The 23,808-nt window shown below is 38.6% G+C and overlaps 1 protein-coding gene across 2 annotated transcripts; it reads left to right on the top strand.

Moving 5' to 3' along the window:
* Positions 1-13,612, top strand: LOC108710849 (alcohol dehydrogenase 1). 2 transcript variants are annotated; one of them, XM_041590725.1, is made up of 10 exons: positions 2-405; positions 719-813; positions 1,674-1,775; positions 4,872-5,013; positions 6,157-6,244; positions 6,326-6,545; positions 6,667-6,927; positions 7,511-7,646; positions 10,756-10,894; positions 12,993-13,612. In XM_041590725.1, exons 4-10 carry the CDS (start codon positions 4,872-4,874, stop codon positions 13,015-13,017), a joined length of 1,011 nt encoding a protein of 336 aa, XP_041446659.1. In that variant the 5' UTR covers positions 2-405; positions 719-813; positions 1,674-1,775; the 3' UTR covers positions 13,018-13,612. The 2 variants fall into 2 exon arrangements, with proteins under 2 accessions (XP_018107518.2, XP_041446659.1); XM_018252029.2 differs by lacking the exon at positions 719-813 and having other exon boundaries at positions 1-405.
* Positions 13,613-23,808: the final 10,196 nt, after the last annotated feature.

Genomic DNA, 23,808 nt, shown 5'->3' on the forward strand with positions numbered 1-23,808 from the left:
GTTATCCATTTTCTTATTCTGTACTCGCTCATGGTCCTGGGGGATCAGCTCAAGTTCTGTCAATCAGCTGACATTGTTTCAGGAGTCAGAACTATTAGTGCAGAGCCAAGCAGATACTGCTTTCAATGGCACTCACAAACAACTTTTAAACTACTGAATTTTCAATATGTTTTTATTTTTGTAAATAGTATTTGTGTGTGCACATTCCCTGTAAAAGCTGAATCTATCAGAAATGCAAGGCAGGAATTCAGTGTAAGGCAGAAACTGTCCCCTCAGCTGCAGGGACAGGGAATCATGGTGAGGAGGGAGGGGTGTAACCAGGAAGTGAAAGCATGAGACAGTACAGCTGAGCACTGGCTGGAAGAATTTACCAGGGGAGGAGGAACTATGGACACTGCAGGGAAAGTAAGTTCTGTTATCTTAATGTTTATGTATTATTTACATACTCTGTTAGGAGAACTGTGTCTGCACTGCATCATCTCCCTACTCTGATAAAGACAACATAACTATTTAAGTAGCAAGGCCTGAGCATTTATATGGTACTTTTGTACTTTTAAATAGTATTTACCAATATAACTAGTCTTGATGCCTGTATTATAAAAAAGCACAGCAGGTGTAAGGTTTATAGAATAAGGTTCTGCATGCACTTCTGTTCTGTTCTACTGTGTTCTATTCTGTTCTACTGTGTTTAATTCTATTTTATTCTATTGCATGTTAGATTCTATTCTATTCTGCTCTATTGGATTGCATGTGGACTTTCGGACAGTGCATTGGGCAGTAAGCTACAACAACTGCAGCAAAGGTCACAAGTCGGTGAGGGTGGATAAGTTTGTTTTGAAATTAAAGTCTATAAGGTTCTTTTAATATGACCCGGGAGGCAAATGCTCGAATACTATAGGGGTGCGCTTGCATTGAGGGTCTGGTGCACTTTGCACCTAGTGCTAAATTGGACTGCCCTGTCCTTATCTCTTTCCAAAGGGCGACCTATGCCCGCTGATGCTCCCTTACTTGAGCTTCTGAATTACTCTGATAAACATTAGCTCAGTAAATCAGTAACCTTAATATCCTACTGTGGACATTAGATTAACTATTATTCAAATTCTATCTCCTAATTAACCAAATATCTCCTGCTCTAAGATTAACACTAATGGTACATGGACTGTGCGTCTGTTTTTTTTCTGCCTTCATTTCCCTACAGGCAAAGAAAAGGTGATGCACTCCTATCCAGTCCTTCCTATATTTGCACCAACACATTGGGGGTTCATCCAGCTAATATTGTTGCAAAAACCACAGTCTGTCTCTATGCCTGTTATTGTAGAAATAAGGCAATGGGAGTACTTTGGCTCATCTCCACCCGCAGAGAAAATGCAGGCAAGAAAAGCAGATACACAGTCCCATGTGCCATTAGCATACGACGTAAGGAGCAAGTTATATCATCTTCGATTAGGGAGTTGGTGTTGAACAGGGGTGGTAAGCCCCCTGACATAGATATTCTAGAGTACTGATTGTCAGGCTTTTTTAGTTCAGGTCCCTATTTGAGGTCCAACCTTTGGTCTGGGACCCCTTTGCTCATTCAGCCATAGTTCTAGGACATTGAATAATTTCCCTAATAATGTTTTTTAGGTATTTATTTAGATTTTTTCTTAATATAATGTCTGCTTTCCAACTAATAGATTATAAAATGCAAAGCTGCTGTAGCCTGGGAGATAGGAAAACCCCTTTCAATTGAAGAAATAGAGGTCGAAGCACCAAAAGCCAATGAAGTTCGAATCAAGGTACGGGACAAATATTAAAATATTGCTAATGTTCCCTTAATAAAAATAAAATCGCACTGAATATTCCCTTTTCACCACAAACTATGTCCTTTTTTTATTGGTTTAATGGAAATATTAAGAGCTCTAAGCTGTCCTTAGATGAATGTGGTACTGGCTTAACTAACATTTTTCATAGCCTCCGTTATTCTTTTAGCAGCTCTGGGAAGGGGGTCACCCACTCCATAAACTGTTTCCATTTGATAGAAGTAGTTGATACATCTCATATCTTCTTCTGGTATCAGCATACAATAACTTCAAAACAATTCAATGGTAAAGTGATAGTGCTTTTGTGTAACTGCCAAGATTTAAGAATTTTTAGGCAAGGGAAGCAAAATATCAGGTTGAGAAAATATCAGGTTGAAAAAAGTAGTTCAGATAATCTGTATAAATTCATATTTCATATATTTAGATAGACTTTGACAGTAATCCTTGACCATGGTATCATTATTGTATCTTCTGCATGACTTTTGTAGCCAGTGCACAGTCATGCCATTGTTCTAAGGTTTAGGAAGCATTACAATGCAAATGCTAATTGGCAACAAATAGTGTAGCTGCCCACAAGGATGGGAGGAATGTTAGCTCCATCAACAATAATACAATGGAACTAGACACTATCTGGTGTCTGTTTAAACTTAAGAACAACTTTGCAGACTAGTGGATGACCATGGTATCATTATTTTATCTTCTGCATGACTTTTGTAGTCATTCAAATCTATTTCAGTTAACTTGGATATAGAGCCTGGTAAAATTGTTGTAGCATGCTGGAGTCCTCTAGTGACCAAACAGAGGTATAGCTATATAACAGTCCAAAATGTATATCCCAACACCAATTCTGAGATTCTAAATTGGTATAAATAATTTCTGTCCGCTTGATCCTCTATAGCACAGAGATTTACAGCGGTTAAAATCCGATCACCGTTGGTAGTAATTGGCCCGGGTGCGCCTGCCCCGAGCCCTGCGTTTATTACACAATCCTTCCCACGTTCTTTCCAACAGTTGTTTGTATTCATAGATAAATATAAGTAAGGATCAGCTTACCCTCTCCACAGGGTGACCCGGGTGCTGCCGCCCCGAGTCTGTCGCTAAGGGAGACGTTTTCACCGTTCACATCCAAGTCGTTGCAGCGCACTCCAAAGTCAAAAGGATCGCTCAGATAGATTATTAGTTAAAAAATCATCCGCGTTTCGTAACTATGTACTTCATCAGAGACCCATGATGAAGTACATAGTTACGAAACGCGTCAGACCATGAGCTAGCATTTCTTTTTTTAAACTGATGTAAACCAATAAAGGATGATTTTTTAACTAATAATCTATCTGAGCGATCCTTTTGACTTTGGAGTGCGCTGCAACGACATGGATCTGAGAGGTATAGCTATATAGCTTAAAGGAGAAGGAAAGATACCACAGCAGTTTATTGTTAATAGATTAGCCACAATAGTGCAAGCTATAACACTTGTTATCCTGCGGAATGCTTTACCATACCTGAGTAAACGGCTCTAGACACTCTCTCTGTTTATTTAGGATAGCAGCTGCCATATTCAGTTGGTGTGACATCACTTTCTGCCTGAGTTTCCCTGCTCATTCATAGCTCTGGGCTCAGATTACAGCAGAGAGGGGAGGAGGGAGGGGGAGAGGAGCAAACTGAGCATGGTCAAACACTGCCCTGGAGATTTATGCTGAAAACAGGAAGTCTGATACAGAAGCCCATGTGTACACAATAGATGGAAAGAAATACTGTGTTTCTTTTGACAGAGGGCTCAGAGGGTTTACTGGTGTATTTATATAGACCTTTCTGATAAAGCGTACTTAATTTTAGCCTTACCTTCTCCTTTAAGAAATTTTCCAAAGCATGCTTGTAAGTTAAAAAGTACAAGTTAATTAAATCTTATAAAACATCAAATAATCCCCTCATGGCGTCTAACGCGTTTCATGCTTACCTAGCACTTAGTCATAGGCAATCTCTGACAAATCAGTTCCTTTTTAGTCCTTAAATACTAGCTCTCATAGACCCTCCCCACAATAAAACCAATCACAATCTTACACATGTGTTGTATATATCATCCATTAGAACCAGGGCTTTTGGCTCAATTTCTTTAGTTATCCCCAGATGATCTAAATATTAAACAATCCATGTTTTGGGGTGTTACGAAGAAATGCAATTTACACAATATAAAAAGTTAATAAATATAATTATATATAGCAAGTTACATCAAAGGTATAATTCAATCCAAGTGGCAACCTGGTTTGTAAGTGGAAAATCCAATAAACCTCCATTTTACGCAGTTTTGTCAAAAGGTCTCCTTTTCTGATACCTGTCTTAATCTGTTCTATTCCTTGTATGGAGAAATACTTTAGGTCACTACCATTACACTCTTTGAAATGTCTAGTGACATTAGTTTTGTTACTTAATTTAGTATTGCTGACTTGGTTAATGTGTTCTCTGATCCGTTCTTTACGTGATCTGGTGGTGCATCCCACATATTGTTTGACATGATTGGTGCACAGTCATGACATTGTTCTAAGGTTTAGGAAGCATTACACTGCAAATGCTAATTGGCCACAAATAGTGTATCTGCCCACAAGGATGGGAGGAATGTTAGCTCCATCAACAATAATACAAAGGAACTAGACACTATCTGGTCAACGCCGGATTTAAATGAGGCGCGCCCCTAGGCCGCGCGTTCCGACCAGGCGGCCGCGCGGTCCTCGCGCCCACCTCACCTCCCCTTCCCAGCGCGCTGGCGAAAAAACGCCAGCGCAGCGCGTCCCCATAATGCGGCTGGGCGGCATGCCGCCCCTATTTTTTTGCCGCCCTAGGCCCAGGCCTATGCTGCCTTGCCGCAAATCCGGGCCTGTATCTGGTGTCTGTTTAAACTTTAGGGCTACTTTGCAGGCTAGTGGATGGGTTAATAATGCTTTCAGAATTTTTGTTTTGTATAAATAAATACAAACCAGTTATGTTTAGAGCATATTTGCTTTATTATAATACTACTCACTTACAAAATGAGGTCATGTAATGGAAGATTTTTTGTTTGTTCAATCTCAATTCTTTCAGATGGTTGCAACAGGAATCTGTCGCACCGATGACCATGTTTTGAAAGGGGCTTTAAAAGGTATTGATTTTCCAGTCATTCTGGGCCATGAAGGAGCAGGGATAATTGAAAGCATTGGAGATGGTGTGACAGGACTAAAACCAGGTACAGTTTGCAGACAGATAACATATAATAAGCAGAATTCTGGTGAAAACCTCATTGTGGCCCTTTAAGCTATAGTTTGCCATTAAGGTTCATTTTTAGGTCCCTATAAGAAGAGCACTAGAATCCATATATATTGGTTGTTTTCTTTGGAATGACGCTATATGAATACCTGAATCATACTCCTGCTTCTTTCATCTCCAGTTAGACCAAATGCTGTGCTTATAGTCAGGCCTGGACTGGGAGTCAAACTAGGCCCTGCCATTCCAAGTACACAGAGGCCCAAACAGCCCCCTACCAGCCCACTATATGGTAACTTTCTATGGAACCATACAGCAGCCCCTCTGGCATTTGCCAGAACCCACAAATTGCCAGTCCGGGCCTGCTCATAGTGTGGTAATATTATCTTTACATTGGTCAGGGCTGCCTTCATGATACCGTTTTAACTTGTGCATCTGTGTAGTTATTGGCAAAGATGCATATATCCAAAGGAGTTGCAAACTATGCTCAAGTTGGACAACTATTGCAGCTTATTGGTTTATTTGGGTCTTAAGTGAAAAAACATTCAATTGTTTCAAGGGCATCTGCACACAGTGGGTCATGGCCACTGCACAGTCGAACCTGGATGTGTAGAACTAAACTTTCCCCTGCCTGGCTAAGACTGAAGAGTTCAATGTAACCTATGCTTTATCACACGGATCCCCAACCTTTTGAACCCGTGAGCAACTTTCAGAAGTAAAAGGAGTTGGGGAGCAACATATATTTTGGTGTGCCAAATAAGTGCTGTGATTGGACATTTGGTAGCCCCTATGTGGATTGTCAACCTACAATGAGTCTCTATTTTGCAGTGCACCTGGTTTTCATACAACCAAAACTGCCTCCAAGCCAGGAATTCAAAAATAAGCACCTGCTTTGAGGCACCTGAGAGCAACATCCAAGGGGTTGGAGAGCAACATGTTGCTTACGAGCTACTGGTTGAGAATCACTGTCTTTAAGATCGAATATCATTACATGTACGGTATTTACTGAAAATTGAATGCCAGATAGCTAAACTAAAGTCTCTTTTTCCCACAGGAACTGTGAATCATGTTAATAACAGTTTTAGTGGATACACAGGTTGTCATGTTTTCTCTTCTTTTTTTGAAGGTGACAAAGTTATTCCACTTTGCATCCCACAGTGTGGAAAATGCAGTTCTTGCCTTAATCCAAATACAAACTGCTGCCTTAAAACTCAGTAAGTGTTTTTGTTAGGTCATAGCATATTACATATTGTTACTGTCATCGGATATATAATTATGTTCATATATTTTTACAGTCTCAGTGAGTCACAAAATGTAATGCCTGACAAGACATCTAGATTTTTGTGCAAAGGCAAAGCCGCTTATCACTTTTTATGGACAAGCACCTTTTCTGAATATACTGTGGTTCCAGTAGATTCAGTTGCAAAAATTGATAACAGAGCACCTATGGATAAAGCCTGCCTTTTTGGATGTGGGTTTTCAACAGGATATGGAGCTGTCATCAATACTGCTAAGGTAGAACAAATATCACCTTCATGTATGAGTGATCATATCTACTTTGCTTTGCACCATGACCTCCAGTCCTATGTGTGATTAAAATGTGACTAATGGTACTGAATCTTCTTTTTTCCTGTAGGTGGAGCCTGGTTCTACTTGTGCTGTGTTTGGGTTAGGTGGAATTGGTCTTTCAACTGTAATAGGTTGCAAATCTGCAGGAGCTGAAAGAATTATAGCCATTGATATAAACAGTGGTAAATTTCATATCGCCAAGGATTTTGGGGCAACAGAATGTATCAATCCTCTGAATTATTCCAAGCCCATCCAGGAGGTGATCACTGAAATGACAAATGGAGGTGTACATTATTCCTTTGAATGTATTGGAAACACAGATACAATGGTAAACATCCTGCTGTACTATAATTTTTCACAGAAAAGTCAGGGTTGTCTGGGGCTTTACATCTTTAATAAGGAGTACATTGCCAGTTAAAGAATAACTAAGCAATAACCTTAAGCAACAACAGTCAACTTTACTTGCAAAATTCTTGAAATACGGTAGGATTATAGGATCTTTTTTATATATAACATCCTGTGCCCTCTATAAGCTTAGGAAGAAAGTGGCAATGTAAAACTATTCTCAATGGCATAGGCATCAGTACAATTGTAGCAAATAATGATAGCACGCTAGATCCTGAAGAATTCTTGGTTGATTGTTGATGTAACTTTAAGGTCAATAGCCATTGAAGGGCTGCCATTAGCTTTCTACTAATTAAAAATATAATCGCTGCTTTTTAACTGTGGAATGCAAGGTGAAAGAAAAAAATGTGGTTAGTAGAAGCAAATAGCAGGAGCAAAAGAAAAGGAAGATCCGAGGGGATATTGAAAACTTGCTAAGACTAGGACATTCTGTGAAATAATAAAAGTTAACTTAAAGGTGACCTTCCCTTTAGCATTATTCCTAAAATCTGCCTTATTATTGACAGAAAGCAGCACTGGAATGCTGTCACATAGGATATGGAACCAGTGTGATTATTGGAGAGGCTCCATCAGCGGCACAAATCTCTTTTGATCCAATATTGCTGTTTACAGGACGTACATGGAAGGGGAGCATATTTGGAGGTATAGCTAAAAAAACTAATACTTAGGCAATCTATTAGCAATCTATTAGCAATATATTGGTTCTGCTGACATAGAGCAACCAATGTTTGCTTTAATGGAGAAAGAAACCCCCTAAAAAGAAAAGCCTCCATTAACTGACCACTACCCTCTACTTGCCCCCCTCCTGCATGGTCTTTTACTTGAAAAAGTGTCCCTTGCTGTAGTGCTGACCTATCCGAGTAGTGCAGGGGAGCTCATGGGTGCCATCTTCTGCATCTTTGGATTTCTTTATTAAGGCACCGTCGACAATGAGCTTTTTTGTCACATGCACAGTTGGAGCAAAGAGAAAGAATAGGATCCGAGGATACTGAAGATTTGCCCATGAGCTCTGCTGGGGACACTTTTTCAAGTAAAAAACTATGTGGGGAGGCAGGGCTGGAACTAAGGGTAGGCATGTGCACGTACCTTCTCTGGCTCCTACCCCTGGTCCGGTCTCCTCTCTGGGCTGTCGGCTGTCTGCTTGCGCTTCCACGTCCATTCGCGCATGCACTCCAGCGTCTGTTCGTTCATGCGCACACCCAGTCAGCGCTGTAGCCAGCCAGGTTGCCTAGGGCTCCTGGCCCGACTCTGCAGGGAGGAAGCAGGAAGGGGGGCTAGTGGAGGGTAGTGAATGGTGGCATTTTTCTTTACTGAGGTTTAGCTGGGCTACACTAGACGTGATATTCCTCAATTCCCCACAAAAAGGGTTTAGAAGCTGTGAATTACCATTTTTCTAAATATAGCGATTATTCAGGAGAACTCAAGTCTTTCCTCCTCTCAGCTATAGAGTATCTCTTAGAACACAATTATTTTGTATTTGATGCACAATTCTACCTGCAGAGATGTGGGACAGCACTGGGGGCCAAATTTGCCCCCTTCTTCTCCAACCTATATATGGGTTGGTGGGAGGTGTCCCACATCTGAGTGGAAGAGACACTTGAAGTTACATATTCTGTATTTTAATGAGTTGCTTATTTCTATGGCAGGGTGGAAGAGAAGAGCTCAGTTGCTTTTACAGACCATAAATGATAACAGATTGAATTTACATTTTACAGATAAATTCTCACATACAGAGATTGAATTTCTGGATGTGAGACTAATGTCTAGGGGGAATGCGTTCCATTGTACTATTTATCGTAAAGTGCGCAGTGGGAATACCCTGTTGCATGCCCTCCTAGGAATATAATATCTGATGGTAGTTTACCGCTTCCTCCAGTTGAGAAGGAACTGTTCCACTGAAGGGAAATTTTATAAATTGGCTAAAGATATGAGTGATCACTTTAGTGAGAGAGACTATGACAAAAGCAACATTAGGAAGGTCTTCTTGAGAGCAGCTGGGACTGATAGAGATTCTTTATTGATGCCTAAAAGTAAGAGAGAAGATAAACAGTATAGTAATAAAATATCCTTTATTAAAAGATACAGTAGGCAATATAACAAAATAGTAGGTATTATTAAAAAAGGTTAGCCCATTTTGTATCATATAGGGTAAAAAATGGATCAGCGCCTTTGGCAACAGAGTCGAACTCTCCAGAAACAAAGAAAAGTGGGGAAAAATAAATCGACATATAGTGTAGTATTTTTGAAATGGTAGTTTCACACCAGGTGCTTGTGTACAGAATTTATATTGTGTTATGTTAGTTCCCCTTTTCCAAATTCCCCTTTATTTTGGTCCTCCACTTCGGGGGCTGTACTTATATTTACTTTTCAACATGCATGTGAGTCTTCCACCAAAAAATGGCTAAAGTGCCTACTTACAAGACGTTTACTTTTTCAATCACATATAATAGTGTTTTCCTTTCCCTTTACGACAAACATCTGTGCCTTCCACCAAGAGATGGCTAAAGTGCCTACTTACAAGACCTTAATCTTTGGCTCACATGTAATATTGCTTTACGTCCCTCTCCTCTTCTCTCACTTCATCCAATCACTCCCACATGGAATAGAGACTTATATTGTGTAGTAAGTTTTAATAAATATTTAAAAAAATAAAAAGATTTTGCACTCACATTTTAATCGGATTTTACAAGCATTTCTATAAAATCAGCTGTCCTTTGCAGGTTGCCCAGGTCTTTCCGGGGTAGGAATAGAAAAGCCGGCTTTTCCTATCCCTCGTGGTTGCGTTCCTGCTTGTCAGCGTCTTGTCCCCACTGCCTGACGCGTTTCGCTGGTCCAATCAGCTTCCTCAGAGGCCCATTTTGTATGCAGATAAAGATAGCTGCCGCCTGCTGCAGCACCTGTAAATTTTTGGAGTTTTCCCAGGAGTTTCAGTCCACAGTTACTAACAAAAAATATAAAATAAATAATTTGTTAATTGTAATAGTGCAGAAGTGATTTATTTAATCACATGCTGCAAATGCAGAAAACAATATTTGGGTTGTACGATGCATTCTTTAAAATATCTTATTAGAGACAATGTCAATCAAATTAGCCACTAAATTCTGCAATAAAACAAATGTCACCACTTTATGGAATGTAATAGCAGTGATCTGAAATACTTCTTGGTGCAGGCAATTGAACAGGCGTAAGAGGTGGGGGGATGTTTTAACCCTTCTAAATAAATGGGACGTTTATTGGATTTTCTATTTACAGTCACGTCTACCATTAGGTATGAATTTTACTTTTGATGTGACTTGTTTTGTATGATCAAAGAGTTAGAGTTGCTTGGTAATATATATTCCTTGATCGTGCTTTTTTTGTTAACTGTGAACTGTAAAAAAAACTTTAAAAATTTTAGTTTACCTCAAAATATGGATATTGGATCTTGTTGCTAGTGATTGCCTATTGGGAAAATGATTGTGACGGCTTTAGGAGCTGTTTATGCAACACATGTCTTAAATTATGCTTTAATCATGGGAGGGTTTGTTTGAATATATATATATATTGTATATGACATTGTTTGTTTTTGGTTGCCTATGTGCTAGGTAACCATGAAATGCGTCTTTGTGGGGACTATGTAGTTTACCTTACTTTTTCAGAGTTTGGCAATTACCTCGGTTGGTCACTAGAGATCTCTCATGCACTAATTCTTATAGTATTGCTCTGAAGTCAATACCCTTAGTATATACAGTATATATTATTTTTGGTTCAGGTTGGAAAAGCAAGGAAAGTGTCCCTCGTCTGGTTGATGAATTCATGGCAAATAAATTTAATCTTGATGGATTGGTGAGCCACACTTTGCCCTTTCATCAGATAAATAAAGGGTTTGAGCTTTTGCGTTCAGGAAACAGGTGAGTTGTTTTGTTTTATGTATATATAAATACTTATCATTTATTATAAATAATTGTAACTGTTCATAAAGGGATTGTTCAGTAAACAAAAACTGGGTAAATAGTGCAAAATAAAAAATGTTTCTATTGTAGTCAGTTAGCCGAAAATGTAATGGATAAGGACTGGAGTTAGTGGATGTGTAACATAATAGCCAGAACACTACATCATGCTTTGCAGCTCTCTTGGTTTCCACTGATTGGTTATCAGGCAGTTACCAATTAGTGACTTGATGGGGGGCCACGTGGGTCATAACTGTTGCTTTTGAATCTGAGCTGAATGCTGAGGATCAATTGTAAACTTCAACAGTTATTTCCCATGTGGCCCCCTTAAAGTCACTGACTAACTCAGAGTTAGAGAGCTGAAAAGCAGGAAGTAGTGTTCTGGCTATTATGTTAGACATCCAGTCACTCCAGCCTTTATATATTACATTTTTATCTAACTAACTATATTAGAAACATTTTTTATTTTGCACAGCCTTTCTATTTACCCAGTTTTTAGTTTTACACTGAACTGTTCCTTTAAGGCTCTTTTGCATTTATAAATGCATAATGAGCATGAAAACCCACAAATATTATGTTTAAAATGCAGCATGTTCCATACAAATACAAATAAACGTGACTGCAATAAAAAATCTATAAATTACGCAGAATATAATGGCAACAGTTAGCCAATGCATTTTTGTTAAACCTGCTTCTCAGATGCAAGCACACAAAAAATGCCCTTAGAAGTACTCCTTAAGGTTTAGTTCACACAAGGAGATATGGGGAGATTTTGTCGCCTGGCGACTAATCGCCTCGACTTCTTGTCGACAATATCCCCAAACTGCCTCCTCGTGTCTTCCCATCTGCTATAATGAAAAGTCGCCTGCACTAAAGCACACGCGGAGCACCGTTTTCCGAAATGGCCTGAAGTATATGAGCTTTCATGTGCTAAGCATGTGTAAATGCCCTGAAAAATAAGGGTACTAAAAAATAATTTAAACATATTTTGCAATTATAATGCTTTTAGAAAAACAAGAACATTAAATTATTTGAATGTATATGCACTGAATATGGATTAACTGATCACCGAAACCCCTTGAGTACTGGTCTCTTTTTTATGTTTGTATAGTATATCTATATATATATATATATATATATATATGTATGTATATATATATATATATATATATGTGTATGTATATATACATCCCGAATATATATATATATATATATATATATATTAGGGATGCATATTTGGATTCGGCCGAACCCCCGAATACTTCACCAAAGATTTGGCCGAATACCGAATCCGAATCCTAATTTACATATGCAAATTAGGGGTGAGAAGAGGGAAACATTTTTTACTTCCTTGTTTTGTGACAAATAGTCATGCAATTTCCCTCCCCACACTTAATTTGCATATCCAAATTAGGATTCGGTTTGGCCGGGCAGAAGGATTCGGCCGAATCCATCTGAAAAAGGCCGAATCATTCCTGGATTCAGTGCATCCCTAATATATTATTAGGCACACCTCCGACGTAGTGTTTACTTATAGCATTATAGAAATATATTAAGCATAAATAAATATTAGCTGCTGCTATATATAAATGACAAGACATCAGGGCAGGTTAAAGCAGGAGGAAATCTAAAAGCATTCAGGGGCCATAGGAAATGGTGCCCCCCATATGCCCTCTTTTTTAACGAAGTTCAAGGACACATCTCACATTGTTAAATGTGCTCCTGAGCATGTGCTTCAACTACACTCAGTGTCAGTGATTGCTTACAGAAGAGCACTCCTCTGCATTTTTTTTTAACAGATAATGAAAATGTAGTGAATATGGTGGGGGTGGAATTTTTGACTGTTTCTTAGTAGTCTTAAGCCCTTGTGCTCCAATGTTGTAGATAGAACTTTAATCCAGAAAATCCCAGGTCAATAGAATTCTGGACTATATATCCAGAGTCTTAGCTCACAAGTTAAAACTATACCATAATGACTTTCTCAGAATCTAAAATTATTTTTCACAATTGTTAGTTTGCTTTTTACCAATATATTTCTTTGTCTCTTTACCTCCCAAAGCATCCGCACTATCCTGATGTTCTGATTGGCTGAACTGGAAGCTTTCGTGTAGCTGATACATTCATTTTATTTACAGCACTTGAAAATGGTGTTAAAGGAGTAGGAACGTTATAACCACTGGGGTTTATAAATGTTAGACACCCCCAGTGATTATAATCAATTGCCATGGCTGATGCTCCTTGTAGCAGAAAATGGCCCCCACCCGGAGTATTTCTGTATGAACACATTGCAGTGATCTTCTCTCACATCTTCTTTTTTCACTCTGGGTGCGTGTGAGCAGTAGAGTAAACAGGCAAAAAAAAAAGGTGGCTGTTTCACTCAAGCGTTCATGCGTCTGCCTCTGGCAACAGAAGAAAGAAAAAGAGGAAGAAGATTGCTCTGTGGTGCTTACACAGAATCCCAGGCCAGTGCAGTTTTCTACTAATTGGATCACCAACCTGGGGTACCAGGTTAGTGATTATAAGCACTGGAAGGTGCCTAACATTTGGCACTCCCAGTTATTTTAACTTTCTCCTTTAATCAATGTTCCAACTAACTGGACAACCAGCAGCCCTGATTCTTGGGGTAATAACTGCTATGTTTACATTTTTGTGAAATAAATCTTTAACTGGATCAACAAAGATTTTTTGGAAATAATTATTACTTTTCATCACTACTTTTGCCCTTTTATAGTTTTGTGAGGCTATTCTATGTCACAGATTTTTGACTGCTCGTTTTATTTTTATGTGCAGTTACCGCTTTTAAGAAAAAAGCAGGAGTTATGATTAGCATGATTGATTTCCAAATTAGTACCGTTCTGAAAATCATTTCTGTCTATTCCGTAAGTCCCCCATAGATAACCATTGCACTAAAGAACTAGGAAAGTTTATTTCCTATAGTATACCTAGGGCTGAGTTACACTCTTGCATTTATTGTACAAGTGTATGTCCAAGTCCCAGTTGCCTGGGAGGTAAGTAAAATGGCAGCTCAATGGTCTGTTCTGTATTTGTGGGCTGGTGCAGGGTCAGAAAGAGCACTGTCCCAGAATTGGAGAAAGCTTTTTCTTTCCGAATTGATCGCATGTCACAAACACCAAATAGAATTAAAGAATTTAATTTGGCTGTTCAAAGGATTTTTACATTATTTTAGTGCGGCTGGCTATTTGGATGCTTTAAACCGATGCCACCATTGCCTTTCCATTTGCCAGTACAGTCCTAAAAGTGCTATAATTTGCAATGATGATATCAAAACATCAATAACGTGACTGAATTTATAGCTTTATTTTATAGCATTAAACTGGTCATTAATTGGCCTAAACTTATACAAAACTATTTCTATGTCTTCACTTAAATTCCTTAAACACAGTGTGTTAAAGCCTCAGTGGGCCTGAGCAAAGATCTACTTGGTGGGCCTCCTCACTCGCTTAGGCGACACGTGATAGGGATGCACGAAATCCATTTTTATGGGGTATCCCAAACCAAATGTGAACCCTAATTTGCATGAGGAAGGGCCAAAAAAAAATTATGTGCAGAAAAAAAAATCCACTTAAGGATTTGGTTCTGCAAGAAAATGGACAATAAGCCCAGACATGCCAGTAAGATCACTGCAGAAATAAATCATGAGCGCTAAGTTTAATCAGTGCAGAAAATGTATTACCTCATTACTTCAGCAGCATACATACATAGCAGAGTTCCTTAAACTTATCTTCTCCATAAATTCTCACTTGCTGTTATCTCTCTCTGTCTCTCTTCCCCTCTCCTCTGCAGAGACTCTAGCAAAGATTAATGGTTGTGCATTTCATTTTGGAATGCATACTGTATGCCAGATTTTTTCTCTCTATGATTCCTTTGCTCATACACATTCTTTTTACCTTCTGCTGTATGTTTGTTTTTTATTTCTTTCCTGCCATTGTATTCAGCAGTTTTCTCTCCCCTTCTCCTTTCTGTTCCACGGGTCCTCTTTTCTAACCTACACTTTTCTGCCCGTTTTACTTTGTTCTACTTTTTCCTTTGTTATTTTCATTTTATTTGAGGTTCCTGGTTGATCCAGTGTAATGTTGCAAACCAGCAGGAACCAGATAGTAGAGGAAGTATATTAAATTACCGCCACATCTCATCACTCCTACACCTCTGCTTCTGCACTTTTCTTCCCCATCCCCTGATTTCAATAAGTGCTGTGGCTCTTCCACTTACTGAACCACAGAAAACCAGTTACACGTGGTGCACAGGACAGATAATAATACTGGGAACTATTGGAAAAGTTCATCCAAACACAATAAAGCCCTAGAATTGGTGGGTCTTGGGCACATGCCCCTTTATTAAAGAGGCCCCACTTAAACATTTGTTATTTTATGGTAATGTAAGTAGGGAGCTGAACAAGAAGGTCTTACTGCAAGCCTAATGGCAGGCCATAGGGATACATTTAAGCACAGCTTGATCAATCACTGAGACATTGGTTTTGATTAGTTGGCAGCTCCCAGTCTGCGTATAAAGCTAAGAATACAAATCATTTACCCTTAGCACTAATGAAATTTGATCCCAAACTCCAAATTGAAGCATTCCTATTGTGTTCAAGGTTTCTAGAACAGTCCTGTTTGAACTGGGAAACATACAGGTGTGTTTTCTATGCAGTCACGCAATATGCAGTTGCCACTACGTGCTCCAGCATGAGGAAGAAGACGAATTTAAAGTGAGACGCAGAGAAGCTAAGCCCAGGCTAGCCCCTTTTTCGAGAATTCAGAAGCAGTGCCTGGGTTGTCCTAGTTACAATACTAGTTACTAATAATGACACATTGCAGGAGGTGCCATTTGTAAATGGCACTAGGTGGACAAAATATGTAGCCAAGCAGGGACTAGAAATCACACAGAAAGATTTTTTCATGCGTGTTTGGGGTTTCCAGAACAACCCCAAAAGTTTTGACTATAAAATAAACAGATTGTAACGGTCGGCACCCAACACCAGAACAGATGCCAAGCACCCTGGTCTCGGCTCGTACTTCACCAGTTAAGTGACCGCCTTTGGCCTCGGGTGGAGCCCTCGGCTTACTCAGATGCCACCTGGACTTAACGAGAGGTGCAAGGTGTAAGTTCTGGCAGGCAATGGGGCACAACTGTTTACAAGGATGCTGGAAGATAGGAAGCCACCAGGAACAGGCAGGCCGGGCCAGCACAAGCAGATAGAATAGTCGGACAGGCCAGATAGATGAGGATAGAGATCGGAGAATAGTCGGAGAACAAGCAAGGTTTCAGGATTGGAGAGAACAACGTAGTTTCAGGCAGGCAAGGTCAGGATTGGAGAGGTCAGAGTAGTTTCAGGCAGGCAAGGTCAGGATTGGAGAGGTCAGAGTTGTAAGCAGGCAGGCAAGGGTCAAACACAGCAGATCAAAACAGGAATCACAAGTAATAACACCCAGGAACAAGCTAATTGAACCTAACAATGGGCAACTTGCTGAAAACGAAATTCCCCTTAAATACTGTTTGAATTTGGCGCCATTGTCACACGCCAGCATCACTGCGCCTTTAAGAAACAAGCGCGCGCGCCTTAGAGGAAACCGGCACCAGGAAGGAAGGAGGAGCTGTGCAGCGGGCGTCCACGCCGAAGGAGCGGCGGTGGACCCCGCTGCCCACTAGACCACCAGGGTAAATCCTGACACAGATTCTATCTGCTGCGGATGACAGCTATTCAGTTAATCTCAATTTTTCTGTGAGATGCATCAACATTTTTTAACACTTCCTGCTAGTGATCTAATATCTACAAGGTTAAACACATGTAGGCTGATCTTGGTTCCATATATCTAAGTTCTATATTAATTTGACACATATTTTGTACAGTTGCAAGAGTAATTTATATGTGATTTAATGGATTATTCCTAGCAACTTTGCAATAGGACTTCATTATTTATTCTTTTGTAGTTTTTAAGTTATTTGCCTTCCTCTTCTACGTCATTCCAGCTTGCAAATGGGGGTCACTGACCCCAGCAGACAAGAAACTATTGCTCTTTGAGGCTTCAATTTCATTGTTATTGTTACATTTTCTTACTTATCTTACTATTCTGTCCCTCTCCGTTAATTATGCCAATCTTGTACTCAAACCACTGCCTGCTTGATAGAGAAAATCAGACCCTAGCAACCAGAAAGCTGCTGAAATGCAAAACTGGAGAGCGGCTTAATAAAAAGCGAAATAACTGAAAAACCATAAGAAATGAAGACCAATTGCAAATTACCTCAGAATATCACTTTCTACAACTAACTTAAAGTACCCCTTTAACCTAGATATATATGCTAGGACATGCAGCCTTACTGCATTTGTGTCTTTCTTCATTTATTCTACAGGATCTCCTGTTTCTTTCTCCCGTGCCAGATTTGTTTCAGGTCTTACAAACTACATATTTTATATAAGGACTTTACCAATGATTTAGAGAGGGAACTTGGTCTCTTCCTTTCATCTTTCTTGGATTTTTTCTTCTTAGCATGGTAACAGATGGCCATCATTCACAGGGTAGGTTCAATGGATCACATACAAAGTTTGTTTCCCTACAGAACAGAATGACAAAAGGAAAGGCGGGCATGTGCTGGAGTCTATGTAGGGGTGGGCTACCACCGGTAATAGTAACACTATTCCCCAAAAATGCCTTTAGTATTCTTCAGCAACAGGACATCAGACTGAAGAATTTGATAGCACAAGAGAACCAAACTCCTTTCAAACTATAGTATTCTTACACTAGATTGGTCAGTGGTATTCTAGCTTGTCATCTTTGCTCAGAAGCACTGCTGATTTGAATATTACTGACCATCCAGAAAAACTCACGCACTTCCAATTGCCTTCACTTCACATAAGCATATTCAGAAAATGCGTCTTGTGGGTGTATGCGGTATGGAAAAAAAAAAAATATATATATATAAACAGTGCCAGAAAAGTAATTTCCAAAACTGTTCGTAGCCCCGATAATTCACTGTTCAACTGCAAAGGAACACAATGCTTTTAGGACTACACTAAATGGACACACATAGGCAGTGTATCACTCATTGGCTTGCACTAGCAGTATTCCTTTCTCATAGAGTCATAGATCTGTTTGGGGGGGGGTAAAGGATGATAGGAAGTAATGAGTGCTATATTGGCTTTGTGGTAAGTGCCAACTTCTCTTACTGGGGTTGGCCAGTCTCTTGTGCCACCAGAACAATGGCCTCTTCCACAATTTTGAGGCCCTGTTCTACTTCTTGGTATGGGTGCAGGAAAAAATATATTTAAGACAGAGACTAAAAAATGCCTTACCCTTTAAACAAAACAGGGACTGTTTGTCCATATATTGCAATATATTTAAGCTGGCCAACTACGTCAAAGTCATCCCACATCTGGCCAGTCCTATGCTCAATTTTATCTGATTCATTAAGAATTCTATTGCTTCATTATACATTTTACAAAAGGACTTAGTTTTACCTGCAACTTATTAGCTGCTTTCAAAATAAAACTCCCAAACTTGGCTGCCCTTTTATTAGACAACAGTGGGATCACCTGACTATAGCTGGGAAGGGTGGGAGCTACAACATGGAGCTGGTCACTGCTCCTGTATAAACTATAATAAACAAGGGAAAGTTGTGCTCACCACTATTTTTTAAAACCATTAGGCGGGGAAGCAATGAGGGTGTGACCACAAAATACATATAGACAAATACAAGAGTCCTCTGCACTCAACCCATTATCAATATATTTAAGACAGGGACATTTTGTTTTATATATATATATATATATATATATATATATATGTATATATATATATATATATATATATATATATATATATATATATATATATATATATATACGTGTATATATATATATATATATATATATATACACACATACAGGGGGGCAACACATGATATGCACATTACTAGTGGGACCATACTACTTTGGAATGTAACATAAGAGTCACACAATAAAGTAGGTAGGGATAGCTATCCAGTATGTTCCTACCTTTATAGACATACTGTATATTTTATCATTAATCAAAGTCATAGATTTTCAATGTATGTAGAAATGTAAAACATAGAATTTCTCAATGTTTTGCTTCCTCTAAACTTTTTATTTAAATACTGTGTTCCCACTAACCTAAGCCGTTATGATTTTTTTGTATTCGTGGTGTCCTTCAGGATTTATGTTGATTTAAAATTCAGGCCCACATCCAAGCTTGTTATGCTGCTGGAACATATACTTTCTTATCAGAAGTAACCCATCTGTTGATAAGAATGCAGTTGCATAATAACTGTTTTCATGGAAGGATAATATCTTTTTCTGGATGTGTGCCCATTGCTACATATGTCCTCATGCAATCAGGGTTTCCGTGGACAAAGTTCAGTAAAGCTTTAAAGAGAGAAATGTACGGCAGCAGGAAAAAAACTGTCTTTATTAAATGTTTTTTTAGGGCTACACACAAACCAGCCTGGCTGCTAAATTAAATAGTAAGCTGTAATACTTCCTGCATCAGTCATGTCATATGTATGTTTCATGGATACACCATTTTATTCAACGTTATTCTGGATATGTTGGTGCTTTATTAATACTGGTTTTATTATTTATTATTATTAATAAATAATAATAATAGGTCAAAGCAGATATTGCTTGTTATGGACACTATTGTTTTACATTCACTCTGTAGAACTGGATTTAAGGATGTCCATTCACCCTGGTCATTCATTGATCACATGCACTTGTCAATGTCATCACCAGACTTTTGAACTTGAGTGAACTAAAACCATTCGGTTCTGGACAACTTGTTGCTTAGTGCAATTACTATGGACCATTGGGCGCAGTCATTTGGTTCCAGTTTGAAAACTGCTTACTGTATTGCGCAAGTGCTATTCGCATATTTGTCTTGATCAATTCATCGATTCATGTTTGTAGGACTGTAATCACATTTGAAAACCTGAATTGCTCTTTTGCATCCCATCCTATGTGAATGAGCTGTATATTTAATATATAACATTATAACCCTAAAAGTTTCAAACAAAAAAAAACCTATTTGAAAGTTCCCTGTGGGAATCTTCAATAGGTTTACTATTTTGTAATTAGCCAAAAAATAAATTTGGCATCAAATGAGCCTTGCAGCAGAATTTCATTTATAATGATGTAAGCGTGGGAGCCCGAAAGTCCAAGGAATTTGAAATGATCTAGATACAACTGAATGAAGGAATGCACGTTTTTAGTGATTGCTTAAATTAAAAGAGATTAGCAGTATAGCAAGAGGAGGCAAAATAATATATACTTTCACGCATTCTACACTGTCACAACTGCACTCTGTGTTTCTCCTTGGTGCTGGGCTGGCACATACTAATGAAAGTAAAGGATGAAAGACTGGAGGCCTTGAAATATTATTAGCAACATGTTGCACTGAATGGAAACAATAATGGAGCAAATGACTTTATAAGTGTAATTGTTTTTTGCTGGTTGAGGGGTATAGTCACACAGGAACAGTATTTAGTTTAAAGTAGATAATCTTCTATAGATTACAGATCTCAATAACAATAACAGTTTGCTATTAATGTCTCTACATTTGAGGTAAGATAACAATGATCACAAGCGAGTATGACACACGTCAATGGGATTATTTTAAGTTAGATTTCAAATTCATGAATAATTTCTACAATTGCAAAACAGGACTAAACTTTGGCATTGGATTTATGTGCTTTAATTGAATCTTAGTTAAACTAAAATGTATGTACTAAAATTATACAATTTAAATTCTAATTAAACCTTTCTAAGTCTTTCATAAAACTTTCTCCTTGATTCTACACTAGGAAATGGGTTAGAATTTATGACTTTGTATGCCTTATTTTACTACTTTGCAACAGTTATACAATGACACACCTATAGTTGTCTGCACATATATTTTACCAGTATTTTTCATTCTCTATTTCTGTGCTCATCTTGGCGGAGTAGAAGAAAACAGGTATGGGATCCATTATCCAGAAAACCCTTTATCCACCAAGTTCTGAATTACGGGAAGGCCTTATCCCTTATAACTTCATTTTGTCCAAATAATACACATTTTTAAAAATGATTGATTTTTTCTCTGTAATAATAACACAATACATTGTCCTTGATGCAAACTAAGATATCATGGGGCAGATTCACTAACCAGTGAAAATTCACCAGCGACGGCTTCGCACCCATCACTACACTTCGCAATGTTAAAATTCGCTCAGACAACGCTAATTTACTAAAATGCAAAGTTGTGTCCAGAGCGCCGAACGATGGTGAATTTTTATTATCGTTACTTTGGCAATGCGAGCAAATCAAAGTGAAGATGTGCTAGCGTTCAATTATGCCTAGCGCAACGGTGGGAAATTGTAAAGTTGGATGGACATATATGTTGCAGCAAATACATTACATTACACAAGTCTTTAATGAAGAAAATAGAGTTGTTATAATGCCCTACACATGAACCCACTGTATAGTTTATGTTCCATATGTTAGGAAATGTATGGGGGAACCCGGTTTGCAGGCTATCACTCTGAAAAAAGGAAAAGCGTTTTTTTGGGACTTAGGAAAATTTTCCACTAAAAATCTATGCACTCCAATGCACTTCGCCTGGTCTGAGCTGGCGAAGGCAAGTCTGGTGAAAGAGGTAACATTCAGTAAAATCCTCATCTTAGTCAATTTGCGGAGTAATGTCCATTCGCCAGAACGACAATTCGCCTGGCGATAGATTGTGAATGAGCGCCAGCGCCTGTCTCTTTCTCTAGCAAAGTTACGCCTGCCCATGTTAGTAAACCTGTGAAATGCCTATAAACAGTAATGCTGACGAATTGTCGCCAACGTTAGTCACTTCGCCCTTTAGTAAATCTGCCCTAATGGATCATTACTGGAGGCAACACCAGCCTATTAGGTTTATTTAATGTTTAAATGATTTTCTAGTAGACTAAAGATACAATTTATGGAAAGACCCTTTATCCGGAAAACCCCAGGTTTCGAGCATTCTGGATAACAGGTCCCATACCTGACATCCAGAAAGCTCTGGACATGGGGTTTTCCTAAAAAAGGGTCTTTCTGTAATCCGGAAAACCCCAGATCCTGAGCAGGTCCAGGCAGGTCCCATACCTGTACTACCAAGCTCAGATGGTCTATCGAGAGGCTGCAGCTTTAACTGTGAAGGAAGACAAAAAAAGAAGAAATATGAAAAAAAAATATGAACTGGTGGAACAGTTTATTCAATTGCTTTGAATCAAGGATTTGGAGAAGTTCATTTTCCATCTCACTTCATTTTCCAAATTGAACTTGTTCAGGAAAGTTCTTGCCACTGTATATTTAAGCTTACAATAACAAGTGTTGTTTTATAAAGTATGGATACTGCCAACTCGTAATTTTCAATACCTTATCAGACTAGATGTCCTTTGTTTCTTTTATCCCCAGGTTTTCTCATTACTTTGCTAAGATCCAATGGAATGTAGAAGAGAAAATCATCCCTTTGAATCGTAATAAAAGTCAGTGATGGAAAAAACATTCACAATACAAATTTTCCTTTGCACAACTTTAATATAGCTTTTGTGAATTCGGAAACTGTATAGTGACCACTTCCGACAGTAGAAGACAGATTGCACATTTTATAGTTTGCACCAGTGGGCAGTGTATATGTAATACAACTTCTTACTGAAAAATGTATGTTTGCTAAGAAAGAATATGCCAATTCAGGTGTGCTATAAAAGTGCACAATGCACATTTAATAATCACAATGCAATAACAGTCTATTGAAGAATATTACATTACATTACAAAATGCAAACTTTTAGTCTTGTTTGTGCTATTTTTTTCCCATTTACAACCTTTATTACATTTCTCCTTTCTCTAAGCAAACACACTGCACAGATAATTCTGTTTACTGTGGATACTAACATACATATTATTCTGGTTGTGCAAGGTCTGCTCAGCTTACTGTAAGGTAAACATGCCATTTTGCTAATCAGTAATCATTTCAGAGGTATACTACTGTATGGGTAGAAGACAAAAGAAAGGGACCGCTACTGCTCACCGCATGTTCCTAACCAGGTGCTCTGTCGAACAGTGTCCCCACTGCAAACATCCAATAGACTCGAAACAGGCAGACGGCACTTCTGGAATAGGTCTATTGGGGTTTTGCAGCAGTAACCCCAATAAATCTATTCCAGAAGTGCCGTCTGCCTGTTTCGAGTCTATTGTATACTACTGTATGTACTGCACATGTTTTTATGCACTATGATACTTCTTAGACATTCACTTATAAACAGATGAAGGGGAAACCAAAAGGAGAGTTTTATAATTTCACAAATGCAACCTATTTTGTTCAGCCAGAGATATGGCCTTGCTACCTAGCCACTGCGCATATAACAAACTGATTATAGAGAAGGGGGGTATATCAAGAAATATAAGTGGAGAGCTACAGGGGGGCTCATGCATATTGTAAATGAGCTTAAGCCTTTTCTTTTATTAAGTAATTAACTTAATGTTAAGATAAGCACAATTCCCAAATACCCACACAATTAGGTTTGTCTGTAATACATTTTCTAAATTGGTTTACTTTCATCCAGTAAATAAAACTCTTTTTTGATATCCCATGGCTAACAGAGCACACCACAGCACACCATGATCACTACATTCATTTTAGAGAAAAAAGGTGTTAATTATTTAAATGGAAAGACCTGGTGAGACATTTCAGTTTACAGTCTAATTTGCTCCATTTGTATGTTACACTATTTTGACGATTGTTGTACCTCCATGCTGTATTATCTTTGAAGGGATTACTTTAGACTTGACCGGACAAGTCGCAACTCCTTGCAACTCCTGGCAAAACGTGTAACACTTCCTCT

The sequence above is a fragment of the Xenopus laevis genome, chromosome 1L, assembly GCF_017654675.1.
Source record: "Xenopus laevis strain J_2021 chromosome 1L, Xenopus_laevis_v10.1, whole genome shotgun sequence".
Classification (NCBI taxonomy): domain Eukaryota; kingdom Metazoa; phylum Chordata; class Amphibia; order Anura; family Pipidae; genus Xenopus; species Xenopus laevis.

Excerpts from the sequence above, each read along its gene's own strand:
- LOC108710849 (XM_018252029.2), top strand. Across the intron at positions 6,245-6,325 it reads AACTGCTGCCTTAAAACTCA|TCTCAGTGAGTCACAAAATG; the intron begins GTAAGTGTTTTT and ends ATATTTTTACAG. Across the intron at positions 10,895-12,992 it reads CTTTTGCGTTCAGGAAACAG|CATCCGCACTATCCTGATGT; the intron begins GTGAGTTGTTTT and ends TACCTCCCAAAG.